This window comes from Mobula hypostoma, chromosome 2 (assembly GCF_963921235.1).
Source record: "Mobula hypostoma chromosome 2, sMobHyp1.1, whole genome shotgun sequence".
NCBI classification, from domain to species: domain Eukaryota; kingdom Metazoa; phylum Chordata; class Chondrichthyes; order Myliobatiformes; family Myliobatidae; genus Mobula; species Mobula hypostoma.
This window is the reverse complement of record NC_086098.1, coordinates 36,973,744-36,989,684: the sequence shown is the minus strand read 5'-3', so window position 1 is coordinate 36,989,684 and position 15,941 is coordinate 36,973,744. Positions and strand designations below refer to the sequence as shown.

The window sequence follows — 15,941 nt, the reverse complement described above, 5'->3', positions numbered from 1 at the left end:
AGTTTAAGTGCCGAGAGGTAATGTTGCAGCTATATAGGACCCTGGTCAGACCCCACTTGGAGTACTGTGCTCAGTTCTGGTCGCCTCACTACAGGAAGGATGAGGAAACCATAGAAAGGGTGCAGAGGAGATTTACAAGGATGTTGCCTGGATTGGGGAGCATGCCTTTTGAAAATAGGTTGAGTGAACTTGGCCTTTTCTCCTTGGAGCGACGGAGGATGAGAGGTGACCTGATAGAGGTGTACAAGATAATGAGAGGCATTGATTGTGTGGATAGTCAGAGGCTTTTTCTCAGGGCTGAAAAGGCTGGCACAAGAGGTGCTTGGAAGTAGGTACAGAGGAGATGTCAGGGGTAGGTTTTTTTGCGCAGGGAGTGGTGAGTACGTGGAATGGGCTGCCGGCATCGACAGTGGAGGCGGAAACGATAGGGTCTTTTAAGAGACTCCTGAATAAGTACATGGAGCTTAGAAAAATAGAGGACTATGGATAAGCCTAGGTAGTTCTAAGATAAGGACATGTTCGGCATAGCTTTGTGGGCCGAAGGGCCTGTATTGTGCTGTAGGCTTTCTATGTTTTTAAATAAAATCATGCGATTATTAAAAATTAACTTTGAACATACAGTAGTTACAGTATAGACCAGAAGGCCATAAGACATAGGAACAGAATTAGGCCATTTGGCCTATTGAGTCTGCTCCACCATTTCATCATGGCTGATCCAATTTTCCTCTCAGCCCCTATATTCTGCCTTCTCCCCGTATCCCATCATTCCTTGACCAATCAAGAATCTATCAATCTCTGTTTTAAATATACATAAGACTTGGCCTCCACAGGTGCCTGTGGCAAAGAATTTCACAAATTCACCACTCATTGACTAAAAAAAAAAATTCTTCCTCATCTCTGTTCTAAAAGAATGCCCTCTATTCTGAGAGTGCGTCCTTGGGTCTTAGATTCTCCCTCCACAGGAAGCATCCTGTCCACATCCACTCTATCAAGGCCTTTCACTATTCAATGGGTTTCAATGAAGTCACCCTCATTCTTCTGAATTCCAGCACATACAGGCCCAGAGCCATCAAATGCTCTTCATCTGACAAGCCATTCAATCCTGGAATCATTTTCATGAACCTCCTTTGAACCCTCTCCACTTTCAGCACATCCTTTCTAAGATAAGGGGCCCAAAACTGCCCACAATAGTCTAAATAAGGCTTCACCAGTGTTTTTATGAAGTCTCAACAATACAGTCTTGCTTTCGTAAGACCATAAGACATAAGGGGCAGAGTTCTGTTCCTGAGTCTGCTCCGCCATTCCATCATGGCTAATCCCAGATCCCACTCAACCCCAGACACCTGCCTTCTCACCTTTTGACCATATCCTTTACTGCCCCAACCAATCAGGAAACTATCAACTTTCTCTTTGAATATATCCATGGACTTTGCGTCCACTACAGTATGTAGCAGAGCATTCCACAGATTCACTACTCTTTGGCTAAAAAAAATTCCTCCTTACCTGTGTTCTAAAAGGTCGCCCCTCAATTTTGAGTCTATGCCCTCTAGTTCTGGATACCCCCACCAGAGGAAACATCCTCTCCACATCCACCCTATCTGGACCTTTCAACATTCGGTAGGTTTCAATGAGATGCACCCCCCCCACCCCCCGCATTCTTCTAAATTCCAGTGAGTAGAGGCCCAAGCTGCCAAACACTCCTCATATATGTTAACCCCTTTATTCCGGAAATCATCCTTGTGAACATCCTCTGGACTCTCTCTAAAGACAACACATCCTTTCCGAGATATGGGGCCCAAAACTCTTGATAATACTCCAAGAGTGGCCTGACCAGTGTCTTATAAAGGCTCAGCATTACCTCCTTGCTTTTGTTTTCTATTCCCCTTGAAATCCCCATTGCAAGTGTACGACCATACACATCCTGACATTGTATTCCATCTGCCATTTCTTTGCTCATTCTCTGAAAATGTCTAAATCCTTCTGTAGCCTCTCTATTTACTCAAAATTACCTGCACCTCCAACTATCTTCATATCATCTGCAAACTTTTCAACAAATCCATCAGTTCCATCATCCAAATGATTAACATATAAATAAAGGGGCACATTGTGTAGTTCTGAGCAGACTTATACTGGCAAGTCCCTGAACTGCAGGATGAACCTTTGAAAAACTATGACTGAATGGTTAACATGACAATAACATGGCAGTAATTTTGTACAAGTGAGCATGCATTTGTTTCTTGGGGAACACATTTTATATCTTCTTGTCTTGTATTTTCCATTGACCACTGACTGTTATCACTCCTCTGCCAGCAGCCAATGTTCTTCAGCAAGCACTGATCCATTCCATCAGACAAATGACACAGGCAAGAAGGGTGCTGAGATCCTGCTAAGTGAGTTCAAGAAGCTAGGTGCAAGTTAAAGGACGGGATCTCCCAGATGGTGATCTCGGGATTAGTATCTGTGCACATGCTTGTGAGGCTAGAAATACGAAGGTAATACAATTTAATACATTCTAAAGGAGATGGTACAGGAAGGAAGGCTTCAGATTTTTGGATCATTAGAAAAGGTGGGACATGTACAAATGTGACAGTTTGCACCCGAACTGGAGGGGGACCAATGTCTAGTGCTGTTCTGGGAGATTTAAACGAAAGATGCAGGGCGATGGGGCTCCAATAGAATGGTTGTGAGGAAAGTAGATGTTAAGCCTGCGCATAAAGACAGGAACTGATAGCTGAGCATAGTGTGACTAATGTTCTAAGCTGTGCCTATTTCAATACAAGGAATATTGTAGGCAAGGCAGGTGAGCTTAGAGCATGAACTAGCTCATGGAATTATGATATTGTTGCCATTAGAGACTTCATTGCAGGAGGGGCAGGATTGGCAGCTCAATGTTCCAGGGTTCCGTTGTTTTTGATGTGATAGAGGGGGATATATTAAAGGGGTAGGCATTACACATCAGGGAAAATGAAACAGCAGTACTCAAGACAGTCAGGCTGGAGGGCCCGTTTGCTGAAGCTATATGTGTGGACTGAAGAATTAGAAAGAGGCAACCACATTATTTGGATGATATTACAGAGCCCCCCCTCACACACACACACAAATAGTTAGTGGGATTTGGGGGAGCAAATTTGTAGGGAGACAGTAGACTGTTGTAAGAAACACAAGTTTGTGATAGTAGGTGATTTTAACTTTCCACATGTTGTCTGGGACTTCCATACAATTAAAGGACTGGAGGGGATAGAAATTGTCAAGTGTGTTCAGGGAAGTTTATTTAATCAATATATAGAAGTCCCAACTAGAGACAGTGTGATACTGGATCTCCTTTTAGGGAACAAGACTAGGTAGGTGACAGAAGTGTGTGTAGGGGAACACTTTGGAACAAGTGATCATAATTATATTAGTTTCAATATAGTTATGGATAAGGATAAGTCTGGTCTTCTGGTTGAGATTCTAAATTAGAGAAAGGCTAATTCTGATGGCATCGAAAAGGATGTGGCAAGTCTTGATTGGGATAGGTTGTTTTCTGGCAAAGGTTTACTTGGTAAGTGGGAGGCCTTCAAAAGTGAAATTTTGAGAGTACAGTGTTTGTATGTGCCGGTCAGAATAAAAGACAGGGCTAACAGATTTAGCAGACCTTGGTTTTCAAAGGATATTGAGGCCTAGTTAGGAAGAATGAGGAGGTGCACAGCAGGTATAGGCAGCAAGAAACAAATGAGGCATGAGGAGTATAAGAAATGCAAGAGAACACTTAAGAGGGAAATCAGGAGTGCTTAAAAAAAGGCACAAAGTTGCTCTGGCAGACAAGGTGAAGGTAAATCACAAGGACTTCTACATATCAGAATCAGGTTTATTATTGCTGGCACGTGACGTGAAATTTGTTAACTTAGCAGCAGCAGTTCAATGCAATACATAATATAGAAGAGAAAAAAATAAACAAAATAAAATAACAATAATAAATAAATAAATTATAATATACATATATTGAATATATTTATACATATATAAAAATGTGCAACAATCAGAAATACTGCATATTAAAAAAAAATGAGATAGTATCCAAGGGTTCAATGACCATTTAGGAATCGGATGGCAGAGGGGAAGAAGCTGTTCCTGAATCGCTGAGTGTGTGCTTTCAGGCTTCTGTACCTCCTACCTGATGCTAACAGTGAGAAAAGGGCATGCCCTGGGTGTTGGAGGTCTTTAATAATGGATGCTGCCTTTCTGAGACACTGCTCCCTAAAGATGTCCTGGGTACTTTGTAGGCTGGTACCCAAGATGGAGCTGACTAGATTTACAACCTTCTGCAGCTTCTTTAAGTCCTGTGCAGCACCCCCCCCCTCCATACCAGACAGTGATGCAGCCTGTCAGAATGCTCTCCACAGTACATCTATAGAAGTGTTTGAGTGTATTTGTTGATATGCCAAATCTCTTCAAACTCCTCATGAAGTATAGCCACTGTCTTGCTTTTTTTTATAACTACATCAATATTTAGGACCAGGTTAATCCTCAGAGATCTTGATACCCAGGAACTTGAATCTGCTCACTCTCTCCACTTCTGATCCCTCTATGAGGATTGGTATGTGTTCCTTTGTCTTACCCTTCCTGAAGTCCACAATCAGCTCTTTCGTCCTACTGACGTTGAGTGCCAGGTTGTTGCTGCGGCACCACTCCACTAATTGGCATATCTCACTCCTGTACGCCCTCTCTTCACCACCTGAGATTCTACCAAAAAAACTGTACATTATATATTAAGAGCAGAAGAATGACTTTAAGAGGTTTGGATAGGTACATGGATGAAAAGGGTATGAAGGGCTACGGTCCAGGTGCAGGTAGATGGGAATAGGCAGAAGACCAAACTAGCAGAGACTAGATGGACCAAAGGCCTGCATCTGTGCTGTAGTGCTCTACAACTCTGCCTCTTTTATTTAGCTCTACTATACATTCCAATACATTGTTTGCTGGGTTCTTGGTTTTAAATAACCTGTTTCCATGTTGTAATAACTCCAAATTACAAGCAAGCAGACAGCAATTGATTTTACTTTTCATATTCTTGTCAGTATTTTGATGATATAGTATACAGTCAATTAAGTCTGTTATATTCCTCATCAAGGCTTTTCTACATAGTTTAATTTTCATTTCATTACTTCCATTTGATCAAGCCATGACTTTCTTGCTCTAATACAAATGTATTTTATGTATTTTTTGATGTAAAAGAATTTATTTATCAATCCATTTTCTCAAAATGAAATGTAATCAAATGCGCAACTGTTTTTTTAATTTAAAATTATTTTAAAATGGATCTTTCCGTGACTTGGAAGGGCTGTTTAGGTCCCTGGGTGGTGGTGAGGAAGGAGATGTTGGAATATATGCTGCAACCCCTGCACATACAGGGGAAGGGGGATGGTTGGACAGTTAGGGATTAGCAAACAAGGGAGGCATGGAGATGGTAGTCCCTGCAAAAAAATAAACAGAAAGGAGTGCGAAAGGAAGATGTAACTGGTATTGGAATATAGAAAGCCTCATTTAGAGAAGTTATGTCAGATTTCGAGAAACTTACAAGATACTGGGTGGGAGGAGATGTAGGGAATCAATGGGGTTGTGGTAAATGTCAGTAGACAGTTTGTCTCCTAAGATGAAAATAAAAGGATTCAGAAAAATGGAGAGAGGTGTCAAATTTCACTGATGAACGTGTTCTAAACATTTCTTTGATGTGAAAGATTTTATATTTACTGATCCATTTTCTATAGACAGATCTTCTGATCTGGTAACACTGCAGGGAGCCCTATAATGAGGACCAGATTTTCTGTTGCCTGTGATGTTGATAGAAGAATAAACATTGAACCAATCATCCATATAACTCTAGAAAAGAGGTGACATGATGGAGATCTTCAAATTCATGAAAAGGTTCAATAAAATTGTGTAGAAAAATATTTTTATATTGGTTTGATGGGGGATTCTGACCATAGACCGTAAGTATAACAAATTAGATATTCCTTTATTGATAGGAGAAGTGTAGTGCAATCACTAAAGTCAAGTAAGATGTTCTTCTAAAGGGGTTGTCTATTGGTGGGTCCTCAGGTGGCTATGGAGGTCGATCTGGGATCCACATATTCTGGTGCATTGGGGGCAAGAGAAAGTGGTGGCTGTGGTTAGTGGTTGGGTCTTTTGGTTGTTTAGTTTTCTCTTTTGCAGCTGCTACGTTCTCTGTACAACTGTGGAGGTCACTGTCAAGTAAGGCAGCTCCTCTTTGAACAGATTTCCTCCAAGTGTATCTATTGAGTGCTATATCTTCCCAGTTTTTGGATGTAAAGTTAATTTTCTTTGGGCTGACTTTGTTGTTATCCTTGAAGCCCAGCAAGGGCTGGGATCTGTTTGGGGAGACGCGAGTTAGACTACTAACCATTGGAGTTGGTGTTGCTTTATTGTGGTGGATAGGTTATTCATGTCAGCCTCCTTCAGTATGCTGGTGTTAGTGCAGTTATCCTTCCACTTGATCCGCAGAACCTTTCATGAGGATTGTTGGTGGTATTGTTTCAGGGGTTTCAGGTGCCTCCTGTAGGTTGTCCATGATTCAAAGTTGAAAGTTCAAAGTAAATTTACTATCAAAGTACATATATGTCACCATATACGATCCTGAGAGTCACTCTCTTGTGGGCATTCACAGTAAATAGAAACACAATAGAATCAATGAAAAACTGCACATGACAAAGACAAACAACCAATGTGCAAACACAACAAACACTGTAAATACAAAATAAGGAGAAAAAATAATAAATAAATAATAAACATCGAGAACATGAGTTGTAGAGTCCTTAAAAGTGACTCGATCGGTTGATGAATCAGTTCAGTTTTGGGGTGAGTAAAATTCTCCCCTCTGGGTCAACAGCCTGATGGTTGAGGGGTAAAAACTGTTCCTGAACCTAATGGTGTGGGCCTTGAGGCTCCTGTACCAACTTCCTGATGGCAACAGCAAGAAGAGAGCATGACCTGGATGGTGGGCATCCTTGATGATGGATAACGCAGTGCTCATTGTAAGTATGCTCATTGGTGGGGAGGGCTTCACCTGTGATGGACTAGGCTGTATCCACTACTTTTTGTAGGTCACTCTGGCTATGCTAGTGAAATATTTGATGTGCTTCTCTATTTGAGCAAAAAACTGTAAGTCACTTACAAGACATTGAAGATCAGCCACATGGGATAGGTCCGGAGTCACATAGACATGGGTCAGGCGAGGTAAGGGTAGGGATGCAGCTGATAAAGATACTGCTTCACAGCTGCAGTGAGAGATTCATTTCCAACCTTAGCTGCTGGCTGTGTGGAGTTTGCACATTCTCCCTGTGATTGGACGAATTTCCTCCCACGTTCCAAATATGTGTGGGTTGCTATCATCTGGAGTAAAGAATTGATGGGATGGGGGCGGGGTGGAGAATAAAATGGAAGGATTATTGATGGTCAACACATGACTCAGTGGGCTGAAGGGCCTGTTTCGATGCTGAATGAATAAAAGCACAGCACGTTGCCTCCCCTGAAGGGTATGAGTGAATAAGGTGTTTTTTTAAAATATAAAATCTCAGTGTTGTATTGTGGTCGTCATTCCTAATCCGACAGTGAGACTTTGGTTTAGGCACCTGGATTAATAATAAACAACAGCACTAGTTTGCCCTATGCCCTGCTCCTTCCTGGTTCTGTAACCTTCTCCAGCTCCACAACCTCCAAGAATTTATCAGTTCTCCAATTCTGGCCTCTCACAAACCTTGAATATAACCAGCACTCATCATACATGTCTTCAGATGCAAAGGTTCCATAACCAACATTCACAACACGCTGGAGGAACTCAGCAGGTCGGGCAGCATCCGTGGAAAAGATCGGTCGACGTTTCGGGCCGGAACCCTTCATCAGGACTGTAGAGGGAAGGGGCAGAGGCCTTATAAAGAAGGTGGGGGGAGGGTGGGAAGGAGAAGGCTGGTAGGTTCCAGGTGAGAAACCAGAAAGGGGAAAGATAAAGGGGTGGGGGAAGGGAGGCAGGGAGGTGATAGGCAGGAAAGGTGAAGAAGGAATAGGGGAAAACACAATGGGTAGCAGAGGGAGGTGGTAGGCCGCTGAGGGAGGGGGCGGAGTGAAACTGGGATGGGGGAAGGGAGGGGGAGGGAATTACCGGAAGTTGGGGAATTCTATGTTCATACCAAGGGGCTGGAGACTACCTAGACGGTATATGAGGTGTTGCTCCTCCAACCTGAGTTTAGCCTCATCATGGCAGTAGAGGAGGCCATGTATGGACATATCTGAATGGGAGCGGGAAGCAGAGTTGAAGTGGGTGGCTACTGGGAGATCCTGTCCGTTTTGGCAGATGGAGCGGAGGTGATCGACGAAGCGGTCCCCCAATCTGCGTCGGGTTTCACCGATGTAGAGGAGGCCGCACCGGGAGCACCGGATGCAATAGATGTCCCCAACAGACTCACAAGTGAAGTGTTGCCTCACTTGAAAGCATTGTCTGGGGCCCTGAATGGTTGCAAGAGAGGAGGTGTAGGGACAGGTATAGAACTTGCGCTTACAGGGATAAGTGCCAGGTGGGAGATCCGTGGGGATGGACGTGTGGACCAGGGAGTCGCGGAGGGACCGATCCCTGCGAAAGGCGGAGAGGGAAAGATATGCTTAGTGGTGGGGTCCTGTTGAAGGTGGCGGAAGTTGCGGAGGATAACGTGCTGGATCCGGAGGCTAGCAGGGTGGTAGGTGAGGACAAGGGGAACTCTGTCCCTGTTGTGGTGGTGGGAGGATGGGGTAAGAGCCAAAGTGCGGGAAATGGAGGAGATGCGGGTGAGGGCATCATTGATGACAGCAGAAGGGAAACCAGGATCCTTAAAGAAAGAGGACATTTGAGATGTCCTGGAACAGAAAACCTCATCCTCGGAGCAGATGCCGCGGAGACGGAGGAACTGGGAATAGGGAATGGATTTTTGCATGTGGCGGGGTGGGAAGAGGTAGAGTTGAGGTAGTTATGAGAGTCAGTGGGCTTGTAGAAGATGTCAGTGGATAGTCTGTCTCCAGAGATGGAGACCGAGAGATCGAGAAAGGGGAGAGAAGCGTCCGAGATAGACCAAGTGAATTTGAGGACAAGGTGGAAGTTAGAAGTAAAGTCGATGAAATTGACGAGCTCAGCATGGGTGCAGGAAGCAGCACCAATAAGCAAAGTTTTTCTCCCAGAAATTGGGTCTCAAAAATGGAAACTAAAAGCATTTTGGAATCTCTGTTTAAATTTCTTCCCATTTACTTTTTATGATAGTTCTTCAAATCATCTTTCTGATTACTGCATTCGTGAAGGCTGGCCAAGATCCTGGGAAAAAAAGGTTAATGGATAAGGAGTGTTTGGTGTCTCTGGGGCCTCTACTCATTGGAGATCAGCCCCATATATTAATGTGAGAAGGATGATTGTTCTATAGACCAAAGTTTTGTTTGGACCTATCGTCCTGTGGGGGCATGCCTTATTCCGATTGTTGAAAGCCGCTTCCGTTGTGATTGGTTAGTTTAGAAGGTGCAGCTGCTTTTCCCATTGGATAGATGCCTGGTGTCCAATTTCAAATGTCCTGGATGTATAAAATAGTACATGGAAGGGGCTTGCTCTCTTCTTCCTTTGTTTCAGGTGAGACCATTTGGGGAAGTATGCTCTGTGTGCACTTCTAACCAAGTATATTTCTTGAATGTATGCATGTTTGATGAGTATTCAGCTTTGTAGTGTGTAACTTGGGGGCCTTGAATGCTTGGTCTAATTTTTATTGTTTGTAAATAAATTATTAATACACCTATTCAAAGTCAGTGCATTTCCTTGTCTCACTTGCTAGACATTGAACATTACACCTATAGGTTGCAGTCTTCAAAGACTCCCTTCCTTAATTACCACTAGCACCACGTAGGAGGTGGTTGGTCTCTAAGTTGATGTCATAGAGAGGTGACTAACTGATGTCAATTTAGGAGGAAACAAAGGACACTTAGGTTAGCATTGCTAGGAACAGCTTCTGTCATCAGATTTTTGAATACTTCCCCAAACCCATAAACACTACCTTGTTATTCTGTTTCTTTTTGTGTGCTATTTATTGATTGTGTAATTTAGTAATTTTATGTCTTTGCACTCTGCTGCTACCACAACAAAACATGTTTGATGTCATACTGATAATAAACCTGATTCTGATCTATTAGGCTGAATTGCCACCACCTGTGATGTGAAATGTTGTGTTATTATATAGTCCTTTATATCTGGGATGTCTTATCACTCAGGATTTTTCTCATAGTGCTATCTTCAAATTAGACTAATTAAAGTTAACACTTAGAAATCAATGCTAGTGATAGGAGAATAAGGAAAATTTAAGAGAGGTATGCATAGGGTAAATGCAAGCAGGCTTTCCCCACTGATGTTGGGTGGGACCAGGCCTCGATATCATAGGTTTAGGGTTAAAGGTGAAATGTTTAAGGGGCTCTCTTCATTCAGAGGGTGGTGCCAATGTCGAAGAGCTGCCAGCAGAAGTGGTGATTGTGTGTTCAATTACAACATTTAAGAAACTTTGGCCAGGTACATCTGGGAGAGATATGGAGGGCAATGGTACATGTGGGTTGATGGAACTAGCTAGAATAACAATTTGGCATGAACTAAAAGACCTATTTCTGTGCTGTAGTATATGACAATTAGACTAGGGGGAGGTGCAAACACAAATTATTTCATCCAACTGTTACCTGCCACTCACAGGAGTTGTAGGCTCCACTTACATCGCCATCAGCTGTACATTACTTCCCCCCAGCACACAACGATGGTTTCCCAGCTGTGATGCAAGCCACACACTGAAAATAACATGCACTTCTAACTCGTGTTACCATTGGTGTCTCACTGCCATTTCTCTCTCCCCTTTTTTGACAATGACAGCTGGTAGAGTTAGTCAATGTGAGAGGGAGAGAAAGAATCAAAATAAGGTTCATTATTACTGATATACGTTGTGAAATTTTAAGGACTGTTCAGAAATCTGATGAAGGCATATTTTATAAAGCCACTCTAGCGAGGGCCTTATTGAATGAATACTATTGTAATTTACAAGCAGAATATTAAAAATGACTAATTACAGTATAACTTAATTATGAAAATATTAATTCAATTTTTGCACTAAAATTACCAAAACTTTTAGTTATTGCTTCTCTTCCTTAGTATAACCTTAAGACATTTAATTTTATAACATGGTTAATAATAGGCAAAATAGTTTATTCAGTCAAGAGAAGCAATTGCCAGGCAGGCAGAAGATTCAAGGTTATGTGCAAAGCGTTCGCAAAGAAATGCCTCATCCACAGTGACTTCTGGGAATCTATCGCCAACGAGTACTCAAAGTAGAGAAGTACTTGAGAGGAGACAAACATTGAAACCATGCACCATAAGCATGCAGAAATCCACTGTGTGTAGCAGAAACAGAAGACAACCTCCTGAATTACTTACCTCTCCCATCTGTGGAAGTGTCTGTAGCTCACACAGTGGCCTCATCAGGTACCTCAGAACCTACAAAACCAGACTGAAATTAAGTCAGTGATCCTGTTAGTTCATGTCGTGCATGTTAGTTCATATGAAGAACAAGGTGTCTAAACTTTTGTAGAGCATCTTAAACTTCAGTGCCATACAGTTGAACTTACAGTACATCAGATTTACAGATCGGAATGCAATGATTAAGAATTAGTGGTTTAATTATTAATAGGACAGAGAACTCCCATACTGCTAGACTTGGGGAGTCATGGGACCCAGAATTTCATACAAGAATTAAACAAGAAATATAACCCCTGATTGTAATTTTAAATTTCATTTCAAAATGTCAAATTAAAATAATGCAAAATGATTTTGTTGAAAATAAATATAAATGAACACAACAGCTAGGGTCATGTGTATTTAAAACATTTAATGCCAAAAAAATTACATTTCAAGGCAATGCATGCATAACATAATTTAGACAGTACTTAATTAAAGATAACAGTTCACACAAATAAACATCCCGTTGAATTTGCAGAAAGACTGAAGTTGCATTAACTTCAACTATCGCATCACCTACATATCATCTGGTTCACATAATCATAGTTTGAAATCAGCTGTTTTCATATACATGCATTACATTGGTCATACAGTATTATAAAATGATTTAACAGTATTTCTGATTTTAGCATAAAATGTTTCACAACCATAAACACTAACAGAACATTTTAATGCTAATTACTCCAGTCCATGAGAGATTAATTATTGAGAAAAATTACATCCTTTTCAAGATTCTCTACTGTCCCTATTAAGCAAGCTCCTACTACAGAAGGTAAAAGGGGCAACTATCAGAACTGCAAGTCATATTTTCTTGATACAATCTAAATGAATTAGCATTTACATCATCTATTTCAAAATCATGTTGCCACTGGGAAAAAAATATATTCCCAACTGTACTTGAAATGTATCCATCTTTAATGGACTATAAATACAGAACATGAAGTTATTTTGTGAAAGTATTTAATGAGGTTTATCGCAAAATTGTATCAGCAATAGTCACACTAACTTTAAAAGTTACCTGACCATAGACTCTACCGTAAGCTCAAAACTGGCATAAATTGAACTGGCTCCACAAAGGAAGAGGTCACTGTTTTCCCTCTTGGATGAGATGGGATTTCAGGTTGAAGGGTAATAGGTTGTAACATTTAAAAAAAAACACTCACTCTACAAGAAAGAGGTTTGAACATGTTATTAGTATCTCATTGTTCTATTAATGTGACCATATTCTCTCATACTTTCTGGATCCAAACTTTCTGGAACTATAAGCATTTATTCAATTATACAATTTTCAGAATATTGAAAAATAGTAATTTGACATAATAGTCAAAACAATTTCAAAAACCTCCAAGGACATCTCTGATATATTGGACTTTGTGTTCCCCTCCAAAATATCCAGTTTTTATAATGTAGTGTAACAAAGACAGAAATATACTTTTTTTAAGTATCTAAACAAGCACTTGCATAGAGATGGAAAAATGTATTGTGCCATGATTTCCTACATTGATTTTGCAACTTTATCAGCAACAATTACTTCAAGATCATTACAAATGATAATTGGCAAAGCAAGAATTCCAAAGAATTACAAGCAAATGCAGATTAAAATTTCAATGACTTTGCAGGTTGAAGGTTAAAGTGCGAGTCCAACTAAAGACTGGAAATGATTGTTAGAAACGTGCACATAGTGTACTTTCAAATCCTCTTAACTACAGTTTCTTCAGCAAAATGATATACTTGAATTGTGCAACTTAGTGGTCTGTTACAAAAAAGCAGCCACTAAATTTTATGAAGATATTCTACTTAGAGTAGTCCTGGATTCATTTAACATTTACTATGTTAATTTCATAGAACAAGTTACCACCAGATGATGATATAACTGAAGTATATTCTTCATAAAGTGCAAACAATGGTTTCACAATCCAGAAATAGATTACATCCACGTATTAATGCCTTGCCCTTCGAAGAACAGTCTTTAATATTCTTGACAGGAACTTTTGCTGTCTAATTTTGCAGTTATTTTTGTCTGCTGAATACAAAAAAAAACTTTCCATCTTTGCAGCTAGCTTGGTCCTCTTCCATTTCAAATTAAAATAAGCTGATCATTTCATTATAAATGAACTTACAGTAATAATTTACATAATTCACCTCAGTCTGAAAAATCCTATTTGTCATTGAAAAGAATCATTGCCTCCGATTTGTTTCATATTTTAGTACGATAACCAGCACGATGAGTGTTTCTAAAGCTTCAAGTGATAACAAATAGGTCTGAACATCTATCAATAGCAATCCGGCACTGTCGGCAGAAATCATTACCTGCGACATGTAGTATGTGCAATATTTCTGCATGAGTAAGTTTTAGTAACTGGTGAAAAGATCATTTCCAACAAAGTCATTTTTTCCCAACCAGAGTAGAGATAGATTTAAGCACAATAGCTACTAGAAGTATCAAACTCAAATTAGTAATTTTCTTTGCATTGGCCAAAGATTTGCAGCCTGAAGTACATTACCTACATTAAATTATACTCTCCCATTGAGATACATATTACCTCATGTCAAAATACGTTTCTAAAAAGATGCTGCTTCTGAATGTTAATTTTTAAATTAAACAAAGGTATATTTTAACAAGTTCTCAATGTGTTAATACTTCCATAATTCATTCATCCTTCTGATTCAATAATTTGATTGTTTAACGGTTCCCATAATCAATGATTTGCTCAGACTTTCCATAAGGATAGGACCTAGTAAACAGCAGTGACACTACATTAAGATGGAAAGCGGAGGTACACAGGCAAGGTTCTATATAAGGAATGCCTTTCAAAACTTGATGGTTAGCAGCTCTATTTGCAGATTTACTTTAAAACCGTACTGAAAAATATTTCTCCTCAAGAGTAGTTTTCAGGGCAACTGAATTATTACCATGTAACTAAAAGTGAGGGTTTATCTAAACGTCCTCTTCCTGTAGATAACTTGATGTTTACATATATTTAAGGATTAACCCATACGCAGCATTATATACAAAGTATTACTTTTTTCAATTGAGGAAAATGTAATAATTGCTAAATATTTTTCAAGGACTTTCAAGTTCTCCATCTTCTGTTTGTAGTTCAGCTAACTGACGTCGAAGTGCATTTACTTTTGCCTGTAAATCCTTATTGTATTCAATAATATGGATTATTTCATCCCAGGCCTCATCCAAATATTTTGACGAACGATTCCATCGGAGAAATACACCTAGAATTGAAAATTTAGATAAATTTCCTTTAAGATATAGCCAGTCTTCTTTATATCTGCAAAAATCTACAGCAATTACATCATGACAGTGCACACTATTAATGACTACACAGAGCCGAACCATTTTAATCTGGATAGACTTTTTTTTTCTGCCTTCTCCGAAAGACTAAACAACACCTTTCCACATCTTTGTGATGATTGCACTACCGGCAGGTGATGTACACTTCCTTTAGTCATGTGGAATTACTGTACATGTTTAAGACACTTCATGGGAGATTTAACAAAAAGAGATGTATGGCCACAAATAGTAAAAAATTCAGTTATCTAGAATTTCGTTAACTGTTATTTCAAAGGAAACAAGGGGGCTGACATTGGGGCAGTTTTGAGGAAGCAGTCATACTGCTGTTGAGTTAACCAGAGGATCTGATTAATAGTCTACTGAATGAAAGAGCTTCATCCGCAAGATCACACAAGGACTTAAAAGGTTGAATTGTTTAAAAATAGAGCTAAAGGCCAGCAAGTAAAATTGATTAGACTATGGTGAATGTTAGAATGCAGGAAGAATTGTGTATGTCCTTAAGAGTAGAAAATGAGGACCTGGCCAAGAATACTTTGGAATAATGTAATAAAGATTTGAATAAGATTTCATCATATAAACTGATCTGTAAGCGATTTCAGTTTTCCCCTTAATTTACCTAGATATCAGTATTACTGACAGATGTTTGACAAATCTTATTGAATTTTTTGATGAGGTTACTAAGAAAGTTGATGAGGGTACAGCGGTGGATGTTGTCTATATGGATTTCAGAAAGGCCTTTGACAAGGTTCCACACAGAAGGTTAGTTAGGAAGGTTCAATCGTTAGGCATTAATATCGAAGTAGTAAAATGGATTCAGCAGTGGCTGGATGGGAGACGCCAGAGAGTAGTGGTGGATAACTGTGCGTCAGATTGGAGGACGGTGTGTAGCGGTGTGCCTCAGGGATCTGTACTGGGTCCTATGTTGTTTGTCATATATATTAATGATCTGGATGATGGGGTGGTAAATTGGATTAGTAAGTATGCAGATGATACTAAGGTAGGTGGCGTTGTGGATGATGAGGTAGGTTTTCAAAGCTTGCAGAGAGATTTAGGATAGTTAGAAGAGTGGGCGGCTGAAAGATGGCA

General features: G+C 40.1%; 1 protein-coding gene across 1 annotated transcript in view; it reads right to left on the bottom strand.

Moving 5' to 3' along the window:
- Positions 1–11,898: 11,898 nt before the first annotated feature.
- The window catches only part of mtmr9 (myotubularin related protein 9), a 119,965-nt gene continuing 115,922 nt past the window's right edge, over positions 11,899–15,941 (bottom strand). The window contains exon 10 of the mRNA XM_063035583.1: positions 11,899–14,776. Coding sequence (XP_062891653.1) covers positions 14,613–14,776 — 164 coding nt within the window. The 3' untranslated portion in view covers positions 11,899–14,612. The remainder of the gene's footprint in view (positions 14,777–15,941) is intronic.